Here is a 17,635-nt window from a genome sequence, read left to right as displayed (position 1 = left end):
AAGCCAGTCACTCAACCAGCTGAGCTACCCAGGTACCTCAGTCATTAGAGATAACTTTATTTCCCTTTATCCTATGCCCATGTGGTGGGTCCTTTTTATTTTACATCTATAACATCACCTGACATCTTCTATACTTATTCAATTGCCTTCTATACTTACTCTGTCCTTCCTTTTCTCTCTGTCCCACTACTTGGAATCAAACTTCCATGGGCTACTTCATTACTACCAGAGTACTGTTCTTAAAACACAATCTGATTGTTTCCCTGTAAAATGTGTTCAGCGGCTTCACTTAATCTAAACTCCTTGTTAGACTTCTATTGTCTTGTTCCTCAGTCTGATACTAGTTTATCTCAAATCAGTTCTTTATACACAGCCCGATCTATTTATTCATGCTTCTTTCAAATATGCAGTACCATTTCAAGCTTCCTTGCCTTTGCACATGTTAACTCTTTTGTTTCAGGTGCCTTTCCTTATCGCCAGGCAACTCCCATTCATACTTTTAGACTTGCTTCAGGTAACTTTTCCTTCTCGAACTCACTCCTTTCTTTGAGCTGCCAGTATACCTACTATGTGTCTTTATTGTGTTATAGCATTGCTGTTTTATTTGCATATCTGTCTGACCATGAGTAGGTTGATGGGAAGGTTTTTTGTTTTTTTTTTGGTTTGGTTGTTTTGTTTTGTTTTGTTTTGTTTTCAGATTTTATTTATTTGAGAGGGTGCACAAGCAGGGGGAAAGGCAGAGTAGGAGTGGGAGAAGCAGACTCTGGGTCCAGTCCCACATCTCTGGGATCATGAGGGCCGCTGAAGGCAGATGCTTACCGACTGAGCCACCCAGGCACCCAGAGGAGAAAGATTTAATTTGCATTTGTATGAGCAACACTTAATTACTGGTATATGCTAAAGATCATTATCATTGAGTGTCTAAATAGGTATCAGTAGACATCTAACCAACAGAATTATTCTAAAGACTTCTCAAAATATCTGTGTAATAACTGAAGAATAGTTGCCGTAGTACACAGCTTGTAATTGATTGAGCTGTTTATGACAGGTTTGAACCTGGTTCAAACCATCTGAATACACTGTTGGAGATCGTAACAGGGGACTGCCTGATTATAAGAATGCCAGTCAGTAACATCAATTCTTACGTATTTATACATTTTGACAATAGCATTTAAGAATTGAATTGCAATTATGCAAAAATGTTATACATGCCACTTCTTCATCCGTATATAGTTGATCTTTGAACGATGAGGTTAGGTATGCCACCACTCCCAGTTGAAGTTCCGTGTATAACTTTTTATTCCCCTCAAATTTAAAGTCATTGCCTACTGTTGACTTATTTAATAACAAAACAGCCAATTAACACATTTTCTATTATATGTATTATATTCTGTATACTTACAATAAAGTAAGCAAAGAAAAAGTGTTATTAAAATCATAATGAGAAAATAGATTTACAGTACTGTATTTATCAGGGGAAAAAATCCACATGTAAGTGGACCCATGCAGTTCAAACTTGTGCTGTCCAGAGGTCAGCTGTAATATGAAAAATGAAGAGAATATATTCACAAAATGTTGAGGACTTGATTAAATCTTATAATCATTGTGATTTTGGGGAGTTATAACATCTAAAGTTTAGAAATATTAATCTGGAGCCAATCAGAAATTGTAGGTAACCATTCTTGTACTATAAAAGCATTCAGTGAATGATAAAGAACTGTATTAGACGTGGTAGAAGATGTAAAGATTCCTGTCTTCAGTGATGCATAATCAGTTCAGTAATTCCTGGGTAACAAATTTTTAATTTTTAAAAATATTACTTTATCTACTTCCCTCTTCTCATATCCTGGCCTACTAAGTTGTTTTACTATAATCCATTATGGTCTAAAAAAGCAAAAATAAATGGACTTTTGGGTGAGAGTCCAAATTCTTAGACTTTAGGATAGATACAAATCAAAAAAAAAAAAAAGTCCAGGTTTAAGGATGTATTCTGAAGGTTTGAGTTGTAGAAAAATCATTTCTTGATCTAGTTACCTGGTCCTGTAAGTTATTGAACAGTTAGCTAGAAAAGACTTGATTTCTGAAGGTATAAAGTAGGTATTATAGCTGTGATTCCTTATTCCCAAAGCTTCCCTGAGGAGGTGATACTATGCAGTAGTAGTTAACCAGATGAAGAGAGAGGGAAAAGAGTTTTGGCCACTTGAGTGGTAAGGCCAGGGTGGCTGCTATGGAATGAATCAGGGAGAGCTGAATTAAAAGATATGATCAGATGTGTAGTCAGTAAGATTTTGATGATTTTTGAAATTAATTTTAAGAGCAATATGAAACCATTTTTTAGAAAAGGAATGTACTTATTTACATTTTATGAAGATGATGCTGGCTGCTTACCATGAGAAAGTTGGAACTTGAAAGTTAAAAATGAGAATGGGAAAGCTGTGGAGAGATGCCAGTGGCTTGGTAGGCTAGGGTGGTGGTGAAGAGGAGGGAGTAAAGTACATGAATTTGAGATGTATGTTGAAGATAGAATCAAAAAGGACTTTTTATGTTCGAACAACGTGACTGCTTTTAGTTCTTTACTTGCCCCTGATGATGCTGTTTTGTATCTGCTATTCTCTTACTACCCCTCTCCCTATTTCCTCTAGCAGGCAAACTCCCTTGGGTCTTTCAAAACCTAGTTCAGAAGCTGTCACTATTACAGCATTGTTTGATGAATAGTTTATTAAGTCTTTATTAATTGCTTTGCTAGTTTGCTAGTTTGGTTGGTTGTAGTCAGACCTAACTTACAAGGTCAAGAAGCGAATGAGTGATTATGAAATGTATTCATCACCCAGAATTTGACCTCATCCTAAAGAGAAGCGATACAAAGGATTTTCATAAAGTTAAACATAACAATTCCCAATCAAATCTGGAAGACTGCATCCATGCTTCATGTCCTTACTCAAGGAAATAATTGTCCTCTAGAGGGTGCACATTACAAAACCTCTGTGGTCAGATAAAACTGATTTTGTAGTAACATCAAACATCCCCCTCTATCTGCCGGTCACAGGAAAAATTCATTTTATATTCATGTATTTTTGAGCACTCTAGCATTACACTCACTATACTTTATTCATTTTTTGGCCTTTATGAAATATTATAAATTTTTCATGAATAGCTCAAAAAAATTATCAAGTATTTGGAATTAGAAATAGCTGTAATAATAAAAAAAATAACTGTAATAGTGTTCTTGTCTTTGTGTGTTTACTTAATTTCACATGAAGCTTGCCTTTTGTTTTTTGTTTGGTTTTTTTTTATGAAGCTTGCCTTTTGTAATGACTTGTAGTTGATGGAAATAATTTTGTGTCTTCCTAATGATTTTCATTATGCTAATCTATGTAAATTTTATAATCCTCATCATTAAACTGAATATCTTGGAACTAATTTAAACTCTTGTTTATACTGCTCCACAAAATAGTTGTTTTATTCCAACTTTCTACTTTATTGTTTCAGTACTAAGAACTGAACTTATGTGATGAAAGGGACATAAAATTATGTAAATTCATTTTCTTTTAGTTTGATTTGTTAAAGCTAGTTAGAGTGTATTAATATAATAAAAGCTATTGGGTAATGTGGAATGCACATAAAGCAAAAATTTGTTATTAACATATAATTATATTTAGCAATAAATTACTCTGCCATGTATAGATTATCATCGTAGATAGTCAGGCCATGTTAGAAAAATGAAACTTAGACTTAAGGAGTAGAGAAATTTCTATTAGAACTTAAAATGAATATTAGCATTTATGTAATAATTAGAAAATATGATTATTTTTCTTGGGCTCTGTGACCAATAAAAGATTAACCACTGCAGAATTGGGGGGTCATTAACCAGTATTATTTCTTTGCATTTTACTTTTCTGTCAATTCTATGGAAATTGTAGTTTTGATCTGAAAGAAACGCTTCTATTGATTTTGGCCTTTTCATTTGTTTTTTGAATAATGATTAAGTATCAATGGCATTTCACCTATTTGTGCAAAGTTGCTTTGTATAAATGTATGGTTTTTGCATCTTAACATTATTCACTTTTTATGGGGCAATGTGTAGGTTTTTTTTCATTTTAGTATCTCTTTCTAACACACAGGAATACTCTGAAGATAGTAACTCTGAGCCAAATGTGGATTTGGAAAATCAGTACTATAATTCCAAAGCGCTAAAAGAAGATGACCCAAAAGCAGCATTAAGCAGTTTTCAAAAGGTTTACTTTTTTTTATGATTGATTCTGTGTTTTAAAGTTTATTTTTTTAAACGATATCTTAGAGCAAGTAAGTTCCAAGTGATTTTATCTCAGAAGTGTGTTTTGGAGATCAAGTGATAATCCTGTCAATAAGTTTGCATTATGCAGTACAAAGAGATGTTCCAAAGGGGATGTCCTGTTGTTTTTTCTAGTCAAGCTATGTATATATATAGCAGGTCTGTTGTCCTGAAAAGCTAGTATGGTTTTGGCAGAAGGATACCAGCATGATGATCAATAGTATTATCCCTGCAATTTTGTTCCTCCATTGGGGGCCAGATCACACAGGTGTAGTTTCACTATTAAATAATGTGATTTCTTGACAACTGATACACCTTTGGATTTATTCTTACCAACGGATTATTCAGAGGGAAAAAAAGGGCTTCTGGGACTACGGAATAATTGAGCAGTAGTTCTTATTTAATTTTTTGATGAAGAAACTTCGAAATAAGCTCACTTACCCTTAGGCATTTTAAGATCTGTTTCTTTCTTAAAGCCTTTTAAAAATGGCCTTGAGAAATGGTGGAAATGTTTGTCATGTATATGATGTAAAATTAATTCAAAACAGATATTGGTGTCATTAGAAAATAACATTAGCATTAATTAAGACTAAACATGTCTTCTATGTTTTAGGTTTTGGAACTTGAAGGTGAAAAAGGAGAATGGGGATTTAAAGCACTGAAGCAAATGATTAAGATTAACTTCAAGTTGGTAAGATTTGTTTTGAGGGGCAATAATTATTTCATTATTAAATGAAATTTTGTGGGTAAAACCTCGTGGCAACAAAATGTCATTCTACCTCTTTAAAATAATTGTTGATATATTTCTCTATTTAGCCTACTTTTCATTTGTGATGACAGTAACACGAAGTAAAAATTCTGCATAGGAGTCAAACTTTTCTGTTTAAGAAAACTTATCCTCTAGATACATATCTGGCTGCATTATTAACAGAATGATTTTTCCACAAACTTAGTGTAATTTTGGAGTTTAGAAATTCTACTTTGTATTACAAGGAGTTCCTCTCATGGTAAGGGCCAAAACTAGCAATATTCTTAACTCCTCTCTTTGTCTGTCTCCCCTCAAATAATCCTTTGGTAAACCCAGGTGTCTTTATATATCTTGAAAATATATCTAGTATCTGACTGCTGCGTAACCATTTTACCTCTACTACTCTGGTCCAAGCCAACATTCATCTCTCATCTGGATGATTTCAGTAGCTTCTTAACTGGTTTTCTTACTTTTATCCATGCTTTATTAACAATCTGTTCTCCACAAGCAGCAGAGTGATCCTTCTGTTTTTGTTTTTAGAGTGATACTTTTAAAATATAGGTCAGATTATGTCATTCCTTTGCTCTACATCTTCTGATCCTACTTTCCTTAATAAAAATCCAGATTTTTACTATGGCCCATAAGGCCCTATGTCAACTTATCCTTTGCTACCTTTCTGATCTTATTGTGTCTTCTCTCCTTTACTGGGTTCCTTGCTGTCCTCATGTCATCCTAAGCATGTTCCTACTTGTAAACACTTGTATTTGCTGTTTCCTGTGCCCCAAATTCTCCTCTCAAATAGCCATGTGGCTCTTTTGAGAGTTCTTTCAGTGTTATCATATATCAGGATGGCTTTCCTCTTCCTTTTATGGCCTTCCTTTTATGTAAGACCAACTTACATAAAATCTCATCCTTCCCATCATCACTTATATTCATCTTACTTTTTCTTTTGAATGCATCACCACTTGGTCTGTTTACTTAGTGCCTTTCTGCTGCCTCATCCTCAGAGGCTATAAACTCCGTGAGAGCAGGACTTCGTTTTATTCACTGTTACATTCCTACCACCTGTAATAATGGCTGACATTTAGTAGATGCTCAAATATATTGTCGTATGAACTTGTAGAGAAGCTGGGATTGTCATGACACTGTATTCTTACAGAATTGCTGGTCTTAAGAGTGCAGAGTAGAGGTGGAGGGGAAAATAAAAAGATGAGAGGTCTAGGGACAGATATGAACCTTTAAGATCCCTAAGGATACAGGGGTTTTTTTCTTTTCTTTTCTTTTCTTTTCTTTTCTTTTTTTTTCTTTTTTTTTTTTTTTTGGATAGAGGTATTTTTGAGAAAAATATTAAGTGGAGCTTAGCAGAAATAAATACTTGCAAATGGAAGAATAGCTGATAATCTTTTTTTTCTTTTTTTTAAGATTTTATTTATTTATTCATGAGAGACACAGGCAGAAGGAGAAGCAGGCTCCATGCAGGGAGCCCGATGTGGGACTCGATCCTGGCACTCTAGGATCACATCCTGAGCTGAAGCAGACATGCTTAACCACTGAGGCCCCCAGGAATTCCGATAGCTGATAATCTATTACTACTTTCTTTTTTTTTCCTATCTCTATATTTCTCATATATCTCCTCCCGCTCCTCATTAACTTCTCTATCCCATCCATTTGAAATTAATTTTCAATTCCCTGAATTGACTATTGCCTTGTCCAGTTAACTTCCACTAATCTTGCATCCTATTCTTGACATACTCTGGCATCCTCACTGACCTTCAGTGGGAGGGGCCCTCCATTACATCTACAAAAACTATCCACAAAATATTTTAGTTCATTCTTCGCCCCCAAAATATCAAGACTATTCAAAATATGTTAAACATTAATAAGTATATTGTATGTTGCATTTAAATATAGTTAAAGACGAGAGAATGTCTATCTTGAATTTAACCTTTCTAGTTCTGCTGATATTCTCAAAAAATATCTTTATGTTATACAAAGCTCTCGTGCTATCTTTTCATTTATTATTTGTGAAAATACTAAACACTCATACTATATTTAAATTCATAGTTTAGAAGGATATGGGAGGAGCATCAGGTGTCTCAAGGGACAGAGATTTTGACTAAACAATTTTAGTGACATTAAAAGCCCAACGCCTGGGTGGCTCAGTGGTTGAGCATCTGCCTTCAGCTCGGGTCGTGGTCCCAGGGTCTGAGATCAGGTCGCGCGTCAGGCTCCCTGCGAGGAGCCTGCTTCTCCCTCTGCCTGTGTCTCTGCCTCTCCCTGTGTCTCTCATGAATAAATAAATAAAAATAAAATCTTTAAATAAAAATAAAAGCCCAATGTTCAACTCTTAGGATTCTACGATTTGAAATAATACAAAGAGACTCTATAGAAAGCTGCTATCTTAACATACTAGCAGTGATTTAATTTTTGAGCTCATTTAAATACATGCTACCCAAAATAAATAAATAAATAAATAAATAAATAAATAAATAAATACATACATACATACATACATGCTACCCTTAAAACTTGATTTTGCTATTTTACCTTGAGCCAAGAAGAAAGTAAGGGAAAAGATTATTTGTATTTTGTGTTATTTTGCCTGTCTTCCTTCTCTGCCTTTTATTTGCTCAAACAGCATCTGTGAATAAGTTGGGTATTATAAGAGTAGTTTCAGCTTCCATCCCTCATTTTCTAGTTGGATTCAGAATAGAACCCATGTTGTTATGTGAAGGTTTTGAGCAATAAAAAGTTGGAAGGGTTTGTTATCAACTGCTCTATGTTCACCAGTGTAATTTATCTAATCTTCCCTTAGTCTTTAAATATAATAACAGAATTAGTGAAAAATGAGTTTTAAAACTATTAGAGCATAAGGAAATGAATTCAAAACTAACTCTTTGCTAAAATCCTATTTCAGTATCTAGTTACAGTCTCAAAGCTAGGACAGTCCTGTTTCTGATTTGCCTTTGCCATAAAATATGTTCTTCTGTAACGTGGATTTTAACAGCTCACTGATAGGATATTACCTATTATTTTTCCTCGCATGGTACTGGCATTCTTGGAAATAAAAGTAGCTTAATATACGTAATTAAGGCTTTTCCCATTGTTCTGTCCACTTTTTCCCACCCACCTCAACTACTGTTTTCTTTTTTGTAAGTCAGTTCTTGCTTAGGTTTCAGGGAGTCTTCTCATGTTCATAAACACATATGGTCTATTAGTCAAGAAAAACACTCTATCTGCTAATGCTCACCTCCTTGATTAAAAGTAGAGTAGAACCCAGTGAAAAAGGGATTAACAGCAGTTGGAGATTGTGGGGACAGTGCATGCAGGTTATCAGGTTGGACTCAAAAATTGACTTAAATGTACACTCTAAGGGAGAATAGACCATCCATGAAAATACTTAAGTGCTGGAAATTTGACTGGTAGTTCTTTATTTCCTCAGATCTCTCATGTTTCTTGGAATACTCACAGTAGTGCAAATAGTACGGCAAGGAATAGCAACATTAGCTACATATACTATTGAGTAGAGCCTTGGGAGGGAGGACTTTTCTTTTTTTTTTTTTTTAAGATTTTATTTAGGGATCCCTGGGTGGCGCAGCGGTTTGGCGCCTGCCTTTGGCCCAGGGCGCGATCCTGGAGACCCGGGATCGAATCCCACGTCGGGCCTCCGGTGCATGGAGCCTGCTTCTGCCTCTGCCTATGTCTCTGCCTCTCTCTCTCTCTCTCTGTGTGACTATCATAAATAAATAAAAATTTTTTTAAAAAAAAGCTTTAAGATTTTATTTATTTATTCATGAGAGACAAAAGAGGCAGAGACACAGGCAGAGGGAGGAGAAGCAGGCTCCATGCAAGGAGCCTGATGCGGGACTCAATCCCGGAAATCCAGGATTACACCCTGAATGAAAGGCAGATGGTCAACCACTGAGCCACCTAGGCATCTCGGGAGGACTTTTCTTGATAGGGGAATGAGTAGCTGGGCTTGAAAAGATTCCTTCACTTCACATTTTATCATTGAGCCATCCAATAATATGGGAGAAAAGAAACATACCACTATTCCTAGAGAGCTTTCTCATCAAGAGGTAAATCTTCAGGAGAGGATATAGCTGATCCTGTATAGTTGGTATCCAAGGCATTTGAAAAGTTGGATTTATTTATAATTTTTGGTCTGTGAATATTTTAGTGGTTCTTTTGATCTATAAATGTTTTTTGTGCAATGAGAACAATATCTGAAATTTTGAAAATCTATAAATTGTACTTTTTATCGAATAACTTCATAAATTTGGTTTGCATGTCAATAATCTAGAAATTTCAAATTTAAGCTAAAATGTTTAGTGTTTCTGTCATACATACTTTATCATAAAACTTTATTGTTTTTTAATTATGTAGTAATGCTATAATTTTAATCATATAGATATTTCAATACATAAATACATATCTAATAATGCATTTATCTTCTTTCTTGACAGACAAACTTTCCAGAAATGATGAACAGATATAAACAGCTATTGACTTATATTCGGAGTGCAGTCACAAGAAATTATTCTGAAAAATCCATTAATTCTATTCTTGATTATATCTCCACTTCTAAACAGGTTAGAATCTGGTTTTTCCCCTTGGTACTTATCAATGTGTTATTATTTATACTGTTATAACAAACCCTTCCAACTTTCTATAATTATTTATTTATATACTAAAGGCTTTTTTAAGGCCTAGAGTTTCTAGCTAAGCAGTTATGCCAGGCATTGATATGCTTCAGAAATAATATAATACTATTTTCTTAATTATAGTACTAATTATACAATATTAAAAAGCAACAACTAGCTAAATTTCTTCAAATAATATCTTGAGATACATAATCTACACAATTTTTATAGGCTTAAACTCCCATATAGTTAGTATCATAGTTCCTTCCAAAAAACATCACCACTTCAGTTAGATTTATGTAGGTTTGATTAAAGATGCTTAAGAGAAGACCCTGTACTCATATTAGTACTTGGCATTACTCAATAGGTATTTAGTAGACGCTTTTACAAAGAATGAGTGGGTAATTAATGATGAAGAAACTATAGTGGGCCTTAGGAAGGATAGTGCTTTTGTTATTCTAGATTTTGGTTATTAAGAAAAGCAATGATGATTTTATTCTATTGCTAAGATAATTTTTAGTTGGATTGCTGTTCATAATCTTTTAAGCAACATAGCTTTCTTAAACACCGTGATCTGATGTTTTAGCACAAAAAGTATTCTCTATGTCATTTATTCTCCATGTCTTTTAGGATTTCTTAAAATATTTAATACTTTTAATACTTATAAAAAAATGTTCATGTCAGAATCTCTCTAGTCTTTTCTACTAGAAATCATTTTGAGTTAATTTATTACTTTTAATCTTATATCTAAAATACACGTAATGGAAATAGAGACAAATAAACTTACAATTGATCCTTGAACAACATGGGTGTTATGGGAGTGCCAAGCCCCTCCCCTCTGCCCCCCTGCCATGTAGTTGAAAATTCATGGTATAACTATTGACTTCTCAAAACTTAACTACTAATATAGCCTACTGTTGATCAAGAGCCTTACATATAATATAAACAGTTGATTGACGTATTTTGTATGTTATGTGTATACTGTATTCTTACAGTAAACTAGAGAAAAGAAAATGTTATGGAAAAAATCATAAGGAAGAGAAAATAGATTTATAATAATGTACTGTATTTACCAGAAAAAATTTATATATAAGTGGACCCGTGCAATTCAAACCCATGTTGTTCAAGGGTCAACTATATATGTTTCGTTAAAACATGAGTAGGTATTGGCACTAATTCTAAAGTTATTACATATTGAGGGGGCTTTTCTTATGTGGGGAAATGTTTTCTGAGTTTTACAAACAAGTGTCATCAAAACATTTTTGGTACACTATTTATAAATGTTATGCCAGATGTTGGGGGGGGGGTTAATTTCAAACTTCAAGGTTGCGTGTTGCTTCGTGCTATTATATGTATACTTTTTGTCTTTTGAAAGTAAGAATAGATACTGGGTGGGCGTACTCAACTTATTCAGTATGCCATCAACAGTCATGAATAGATAGGAAGGTTTTCTGAAAGTATTAAACTTTCCTGTTTTCGTGGATCCTCTTGATCCTGTTAAATAGAGACCTAGAGAATCAGGTTTTCAAACGCACAGCCCAATGTGGTGGAAAGCGAGTACTTAGGGGAGCTTATCATAATACAAAATAAAATGATTTCCATGAAAAAAATGTCACACTCAGATTGGTAAATTGATAGTGTTTAGACACAGCTAAAATTATGCTAGACTTTTCCCTCTACCCAACTCCAGCAGTTTATCAGTACTTACGAGCCTGTAGTTCGGTTACTTGATTGATTACATTTATTGAAGAATTTTTGAGAGGTTATTCTTTGTTTCTTTAGCTGCTTGGCTAGTGTTTGCCACTTAATAGGTACCAAGTGAGAGTTGAGTAAATAAGATAAATGCTGTTAATAACAGCACAGCTAGATCAATGTGGATGTCATTCACTTCTGTCAATACAAGATGAGTTTACTAGATTAGAAAGGACAAATCTTTATTATTAGAGCATTAGATATTTTCTGGGTTTTATTTTTTAAAAACTCACATAAAAACAGATCTTGGCACTTTTTGTAAGTTTGGTCTCTGTTTTGCTGAAGTTTTGTTAAATTATAGACTGACACATTCGGAAACAGATTCTTATGTGTATTAAAGTTCAAAGATGCACTTTTAGTTTGCTCAAATTAACTTTATTAACAGGTACAAATTTGCTGTTTACAATTATAGAATTCTGATTTTTTATGTCAGATGGATTTACTGCAGGAATTCTATGAAACAACACTGGAAGCTTTGAAAGATGCTAAGAATGATAGACTGTGGTTTAAGACAAACACAAAGGTAACAATTACTTTTCTTTTTTGAAGAGTGGGAGGGTGTCCTTAATAAACTCTCCTAAAGATTCACACCTTTTCCTATTGAAATCTTTTAATTTTAATAAGTATGTTCTTTTACAGCTTGGGAAATTATATTTAGAACGAGAAGAATATGGAAAGCTTCAAAAAATTTTACGCCAGTTACATCAGTCCTGCCAGGTACCATTCTCTTTTTTTTTCCTCAATATTTCTTCATAATAAAGCATAAGAAAAATTTTATTTGAAACTTACTTGGGGGGCAGCCCGGGTGGCTCAGTGGTTTAGTGCTGCCTTCAGCCCAGGGCATGATCCTGGAGTCCTGGGATCCAGTCCACGTCGGACTCCCTGCATGGAGCCTGCTTCTCCCTCTGCCTGTCTCTCTCTTTGTGTCTAAATAAATAAATAAATAAATAAATAAATAAATAAATAAATAAAATCTTTAAAAAAAAAAAAAAGAAACTTGGGGATGTTTTTGTTCAAGAAACATCCCCATGGGACGCCAGGGTGGCTCAGCGGTTGAGCGTCTGTCTGCCTTCGGCTCAGGGCATGTCCCTGGGGTCAGGGATCCAGTCCCACATGGGGCTCCCCACAGGGAGCCTGTTCTCCCTCTGCCTGTATCTCTCATGAATAAATAAATAAATAAAATCTTTAAAAAAAAAAAATCGTCCCCAAAACAAAAATTGGCAAATAAGATACCAAAAAAAGCTCGGTTTTTCTTAGTGTTATATTTCTTCTTGTTTTAATTAAATCATTATTTTTGTGGAGTGAAGCACAGGTATCCACAAATAGACTAGGCATTAATACTTATTTATTAAGAATAAGCCTTTCATGGGATGCCTGGGTGGCTCAGGCAGTTGAGCATTTGCCTTTGCCTCAGGGCATGATCCTGGAGTTCCTGGGTAGAGTTCCGCATTGGGCTCCCTGCATGGAGCCTGCTTCCCCCTCTGCCTATGTTTCTGCCTCTCTTTCAGTGTCTCTCATGAATAAATAAATAAAATCTTTAAAAAAAAAAACCTTTCATGTTTAGTTACAGATCCTGTGAAAATCGGAGAGAACACGTAATACATGTAATATATGTATGAGAGATATGTAATAAAGATATTTCATATTCTATTTTATAATATGTGAATCTTCTATAACAGTACTGTCCATTAGAACATCATGTGATAACTAGAAACTAGAAACATTCTGTATCTGCACTAATATGATAGTGCCAGTTGTACATGTCCTCAGGCAGTTAGTGTGCCTGAATTTTTAATTTTACTTTTAATTTAAATTTGAATAGCCACATGATCTGGACAGTACACCTCTGTAACTTTTTAACTGTGGTTATACTTTTGTATTTTTTTTGTCTTGATCAATAAGTTATTTCATATTGGTTTACAATTTATATGGGAATACTGTTTTAAATGTTTTTAAGCTCTTCCTATGCTACATACTATTTTAATTTTATATGTTATTTCTACAAGTGGGAGAAAAGTTGATCAGGAAAGTGTTCTAAATCACCTGCAGATATTTTTGTTTACTTTTTTTTTTTTTTTTTTTTTTCCAATTTTTAAAGAAAATGTTTTCAGGGATTCCTGGGTGGCTCAGAGGTTGAGCATCTGCCTTCGGTTCAGGGTATGATCCCAGGGTCCTGGGATCAAGTCCCACATCAGGCTCCCTGCATGGAGCCCACTTCTTCCTCTGCCTGTGCCTGTGCCTCTCTCTCTCTCTCTCTCTCTCTCTCTGTGTGTGTGTCTCTCATGAATAAATGAATGGGGTCTTTTAAAAAAAAATGTATTTATTTCATAATAGTTTTGCTTCATAAAGCAAATTAGTTATATATGAATTCTTTCTTACCTACACAGTCTTAGAAAAGCTTAATCTGATGCATAAACAACTATGAGTTCAATTCCACAGTGGAAAAGTGAAAAAAGTGGAAATGGTAAGAGAAGCCATTTCTGAATGGAAGAGGGTCTTTCAGTGTGTGTGTGTGTGTATATATATATATATATAAGAGAAAGTCCTCTGGAGAAATTTTTGCTCAGGTTATTTTGGAACATAAGAAGATTCTATCTGATAATGACAATAGCAGAAACATGATAATCTAGATGTACAAATTATGTCTTATATGTCATATGTTGTACTCTGGTTGTAACTCATTAGTGAATGACTAAACAATTCAGTTGGAAAATCAAATAATACATTTTGGCTTTGTGTAAGCACTTGATATTTGATTCTCAGACTGTGGCCCATATGCTGTTTTTCATGGTCTGTAGTTTCTGGGCTGTTGGTAATTTTTCAAAGTTGAACTAACATGTTACTATCTTTATTACTCCTTTAACATCCCTTAGCAGAGTTAGTCACTTTCTTTTCCATTCTTCTGGGTATTTGCTTCATGGTTCATACTTCAACTAGAATCATGATCATTTATTTATATTGTAATTTATCTGCTGACAGATTAATTTTCTAGATTGTGAACTTTTGGAGGAGAGGAACATTAGCTTATATTTAATTGTGTATTTCTCCAAGGTAGAACAGTGCCTAGCACTAGGAAGGCACTTGGAACTACTTTTTGATCAGATCAGTGAATATAAAGTAGTTGTGAAGATTTGAGGAAGACTGAAGAATCTCCTAGATAGAAACAAACATTACAATGTTTTATACATTAAAAAAAAGTACATCTGGTCACTTTTCTCTTATTGAAAGACTAGGAAGTACAAAGGATGTGTACATTCTGTTTTTGGCTATGAAAGGTAGTGTTCTTAGTATTCAAGATCTCAATTATGGTGCGTTTTCACACATAATTAGTATTACAAATGTAAAGATCTCACGCTAACTCAAAAATTACTAGGTTGACTGTGAATTCCATTTTGACTAAAGGTCATTATTTACTTTCCTAGACTGATGATGGAGAAGATGACCTGAAAAAAGGTACACAGTTATTAGAAATATATGCTTTGGAAATTCAAATGTACACAGCACAGAAGAATAACAAAAAACTTAAAGCACTCTATGAACAGTCACTTCACATCAAGTCTGCCATCCCTCATCCACTGATCATGGGAGTCATCAGAGGCAAGTTTTGTTTGGAGAAGGGTGGGCAGTGTCACAGGAACTTACCAAGGCATCATTATATATGACTAAATAACTGAGGTTGTTTCTGTGTTAGTGAAAACAAATGGCAAAGTTACCAAAATCAATGAAATGATCTTGTCTTAGAAATAAGAAGTTGAATTTTTTTTCTTGTATACTTTTATGTCAGTGAAATACTTCAATAGGAAATTTACCATCAGAAGTTCTATTTTTGTGACTATGGGGTAGGGAAGAGGGAAAGAAAAAGTTCTATTCTTGAATTATAATGATACACATAAAATTACTTTGTGCCTGAACTGAGAATAAAGATTCGCAAATGCTTGTTGGATGTTTAATGAAGAGCTGCTTTTTAGAATTAAAGTGAGTACTGGGGCACCCAGGTGGGTCAGTCATTTAAGCAACTGACTTGATTTTGGCTCAGGTTATCATCTCAAGGTTGTGAGATCAAGTCTCGCATCTCCCTTTCCTTCTCCCCTCCCCCCACCCTCTGTACCCTCCTCTAAGAAAAAGAATTAAAATGAGTACCTTGGGCTGGTACAATTCAGGCTATAGAATTAAAAGACTGGAAAGCCACTATCCTAATTTTCATTTGATTTTTATAAAGTGCTCAATCTTTCTACAGAACTGCAAATGCCCTTTTATCCTGTTTTGTTCTTTATAGAATGTGGTGGTAAAATGCACTTGAGAGAAGGTGAATTTGAAAAGGCACACACTGATTTTTTTGAAGCCTTCAAGAATTATGATGAATCGGGAAGTCCAAGACGAACCACTTGCTTAAAATATTTGGTGTTAGCAAATATGCTAATGAAATCGGGAATAAATCCATTTGACTCACAGGAGGTATGTGTGTGTTCATTTCTATTAGCTGTGTTTTGTGGAAATGTTACTGTTTCTTTTTACATATAGCATACTTTGTTTGTTTATTTATTTATTTATTTATTTATTTTACTGTTCTTAGGCCAAACCGTACAAAAATGATCCAGAAATTCTAGCAATGACGAATTTAGTAAGGTAAGATTTTATATTTCAGTTAAGGTAAATCTCATAAAGCAGTGAATTAGAGGGGAAGAAGAGAGAAATTTTGAGAATTCAGTTAATACTCTTAAATTTACTCTTGTATTTTGGTTTGAAATATTCCAAAATTTGTGAAATTTTTTATCTTTTGAAGTCATTTATTCTGTTCAGTAGTCACAAGATTTTATACAGTATTGATTTATATAGTACAGTACTGGCTACTTGCCTTTTTTCTCTTCTTATCCACATGTGTGTGTGCTAGTTTTCAGTGGAAAGCTGACAATAGATGCTTTAAAACAATTTCACAGTGTTTGCTGTTTCTAACTGCCTTAATCCTAAATAAAATTATGAATTGGTCCACATAAATAAAATATTTTCAACAAGACAATGTCTTTATTCACACATTTTCTCAATTGACAAGATTTAAAAATCATTTTTAAAAAGTTTCCCTCAGATAATTTTCTCAGGTGAGGAGCAGAGAAGTACTGGTAAGAAACCCAAGGATTTATTGATGACTTTCATGAAGAATGGTATGGTTAGCAACTGAAAAAGGTGCTATGATCAATTAGTATTAAATAAAATTATAGAAGATAAAACAAAGTGGAAAACCTAGAAAATAAAGCCTCTTTTTGCAAAAGAAAACAGTGAACAAGAAAAATTTACCTCTGGCCTGGGAATAAATGGAGTTTAAGTTTCTTCAAGTCTTTCATTTTAGATTGTGCAGCTGAGTTTACCAAGACAAAAAGAATATTGTTAGGGACAGAGGGTAGGGTGGGGTTTTTTGCATATGTATGTAGATAACTTAAGTGAACAGACATTCTTTTATTTTTTTTATTTTTTTATTTTTAAGATTTTATTTATTTATTCAAGAGAGACACACAGAGAGAGAGAGAGGCAGAGACACAGGCAGAGGGAGAAGCAGGCTCCATGCAGGGAGCCCGACGCGGGACTCGATCCCGGGTCTCCAGGATCACGCCCTGGGCCAAAGGCAGGCGCCCAACCGCTGTGCCACCCAGGGATCCCCGACATTCTTTTAATAGTCTTTTATGATTTAAAAGTACTGTTAGACTATAAATTATGAGTCACCCATATATATATTTGGAGGAAAAGCTTATTACATGATATTAAGTTCCTATGTAAAATGTCCTCATTTATTTTGTTTTTATCTGGCTATAGGTTTTACAAATTACTGGGTTTGTTTAAGGAAACTTTAATTCTAGCTGTAAAAAATAAAAATGATTTTACTTTAAGAGGATGAAACATAGGAGATAAAAACTCTAAATTGCAGTATTAAAAAATCAATTTCTTTGGGGTGCCAGGGTGGTTCTGTCAGTTAAACATCTAATTCTTGATTTTAGATCAGTTCTTAATCTCAAGGTCATGAGTTCAAGCCTCTTGCTGGGCTCCATATCAGCGTGATTTAAAAAATAATAATAATAATTTAATTGTTTATTTCTGTAGTTTATTTTGGTACGTATTTGTTGAATTATGTTGATTTTAGTTATGAAAGGAGATTTCTCCACCTTTATTTCAAATGGTTTATTCCATCAACATTTGGCCACATTAACTGAA

At 34.2% G+C, this 17,635-nt stretch overlaps 1 protein-coding gene across 3 annotated transcripts in view; it reads left to right on the top strand.

Moving 5' to 3' along the window:
- The window catches only part of COPS2 (COP9 signalosome subunit 2), a 33,137-nt gene that overhangs the window by 8,964 nt on the left and 6,538 nt on the right, over positions 1 to 17,635 (top strand). For 2 of the 3 annotated variants that reach the window (XM_072808460.1, XM_072808461.1), the window contains 8 exons: positions 4,122 to 4,235; positions 4,905 to 4,982; positions 9,506 to 9,631; positions 11,868 to 11,957; positions 12,074 to 12,151; positions 14,857 to 15,031; positions 15,711 to 15,889; positions 16,008 to 16,060. In XM_072808460.1, the coding sequence (XP_072664561.1) occupies positions 4,122 to 4,235; positions 4,905 to 4,982; positions 9,506 to 9,631; positions 11,868 to 11,957; positions 12,074 to 12,151; positions 14,857 to 15,031; positions 15,711 to 15,889; positions 16,008 to 16,060 (893 nt within the window). Of the gene's footprint in view, positions 1 to 4,121; positions 4,236 to 4,904; positions 4,983 to 9,505; positions 9,632 to 11,846; positions 11,958 to 12,073; positions 12,152 to 14,856; positions 15,032 to 15,710; positions 15,890 to 16,007; positions 16,061 to 17,635 lie in introns of all 3 variants that reach the window. The other variant, XM_072808459.1, reaches the window with a different exon arrangement.

The sequence above is a fragment of the Canis lupus genome, chromosome 32, assembly GCF_048164855.1.
Source record: "Canis lupus baileyi chromosome 32, mCanLup2.hap1, whole genome shotgun sequence".
Lineage (NCBI taxonomy): Eukaryota > Metazoa > Chordata > Mammalia > Carnivora > Canidae > Canis > Canis lupus.
This window is presented reverse-complemented; position numbering and strand designations above follow the sequence as displayed.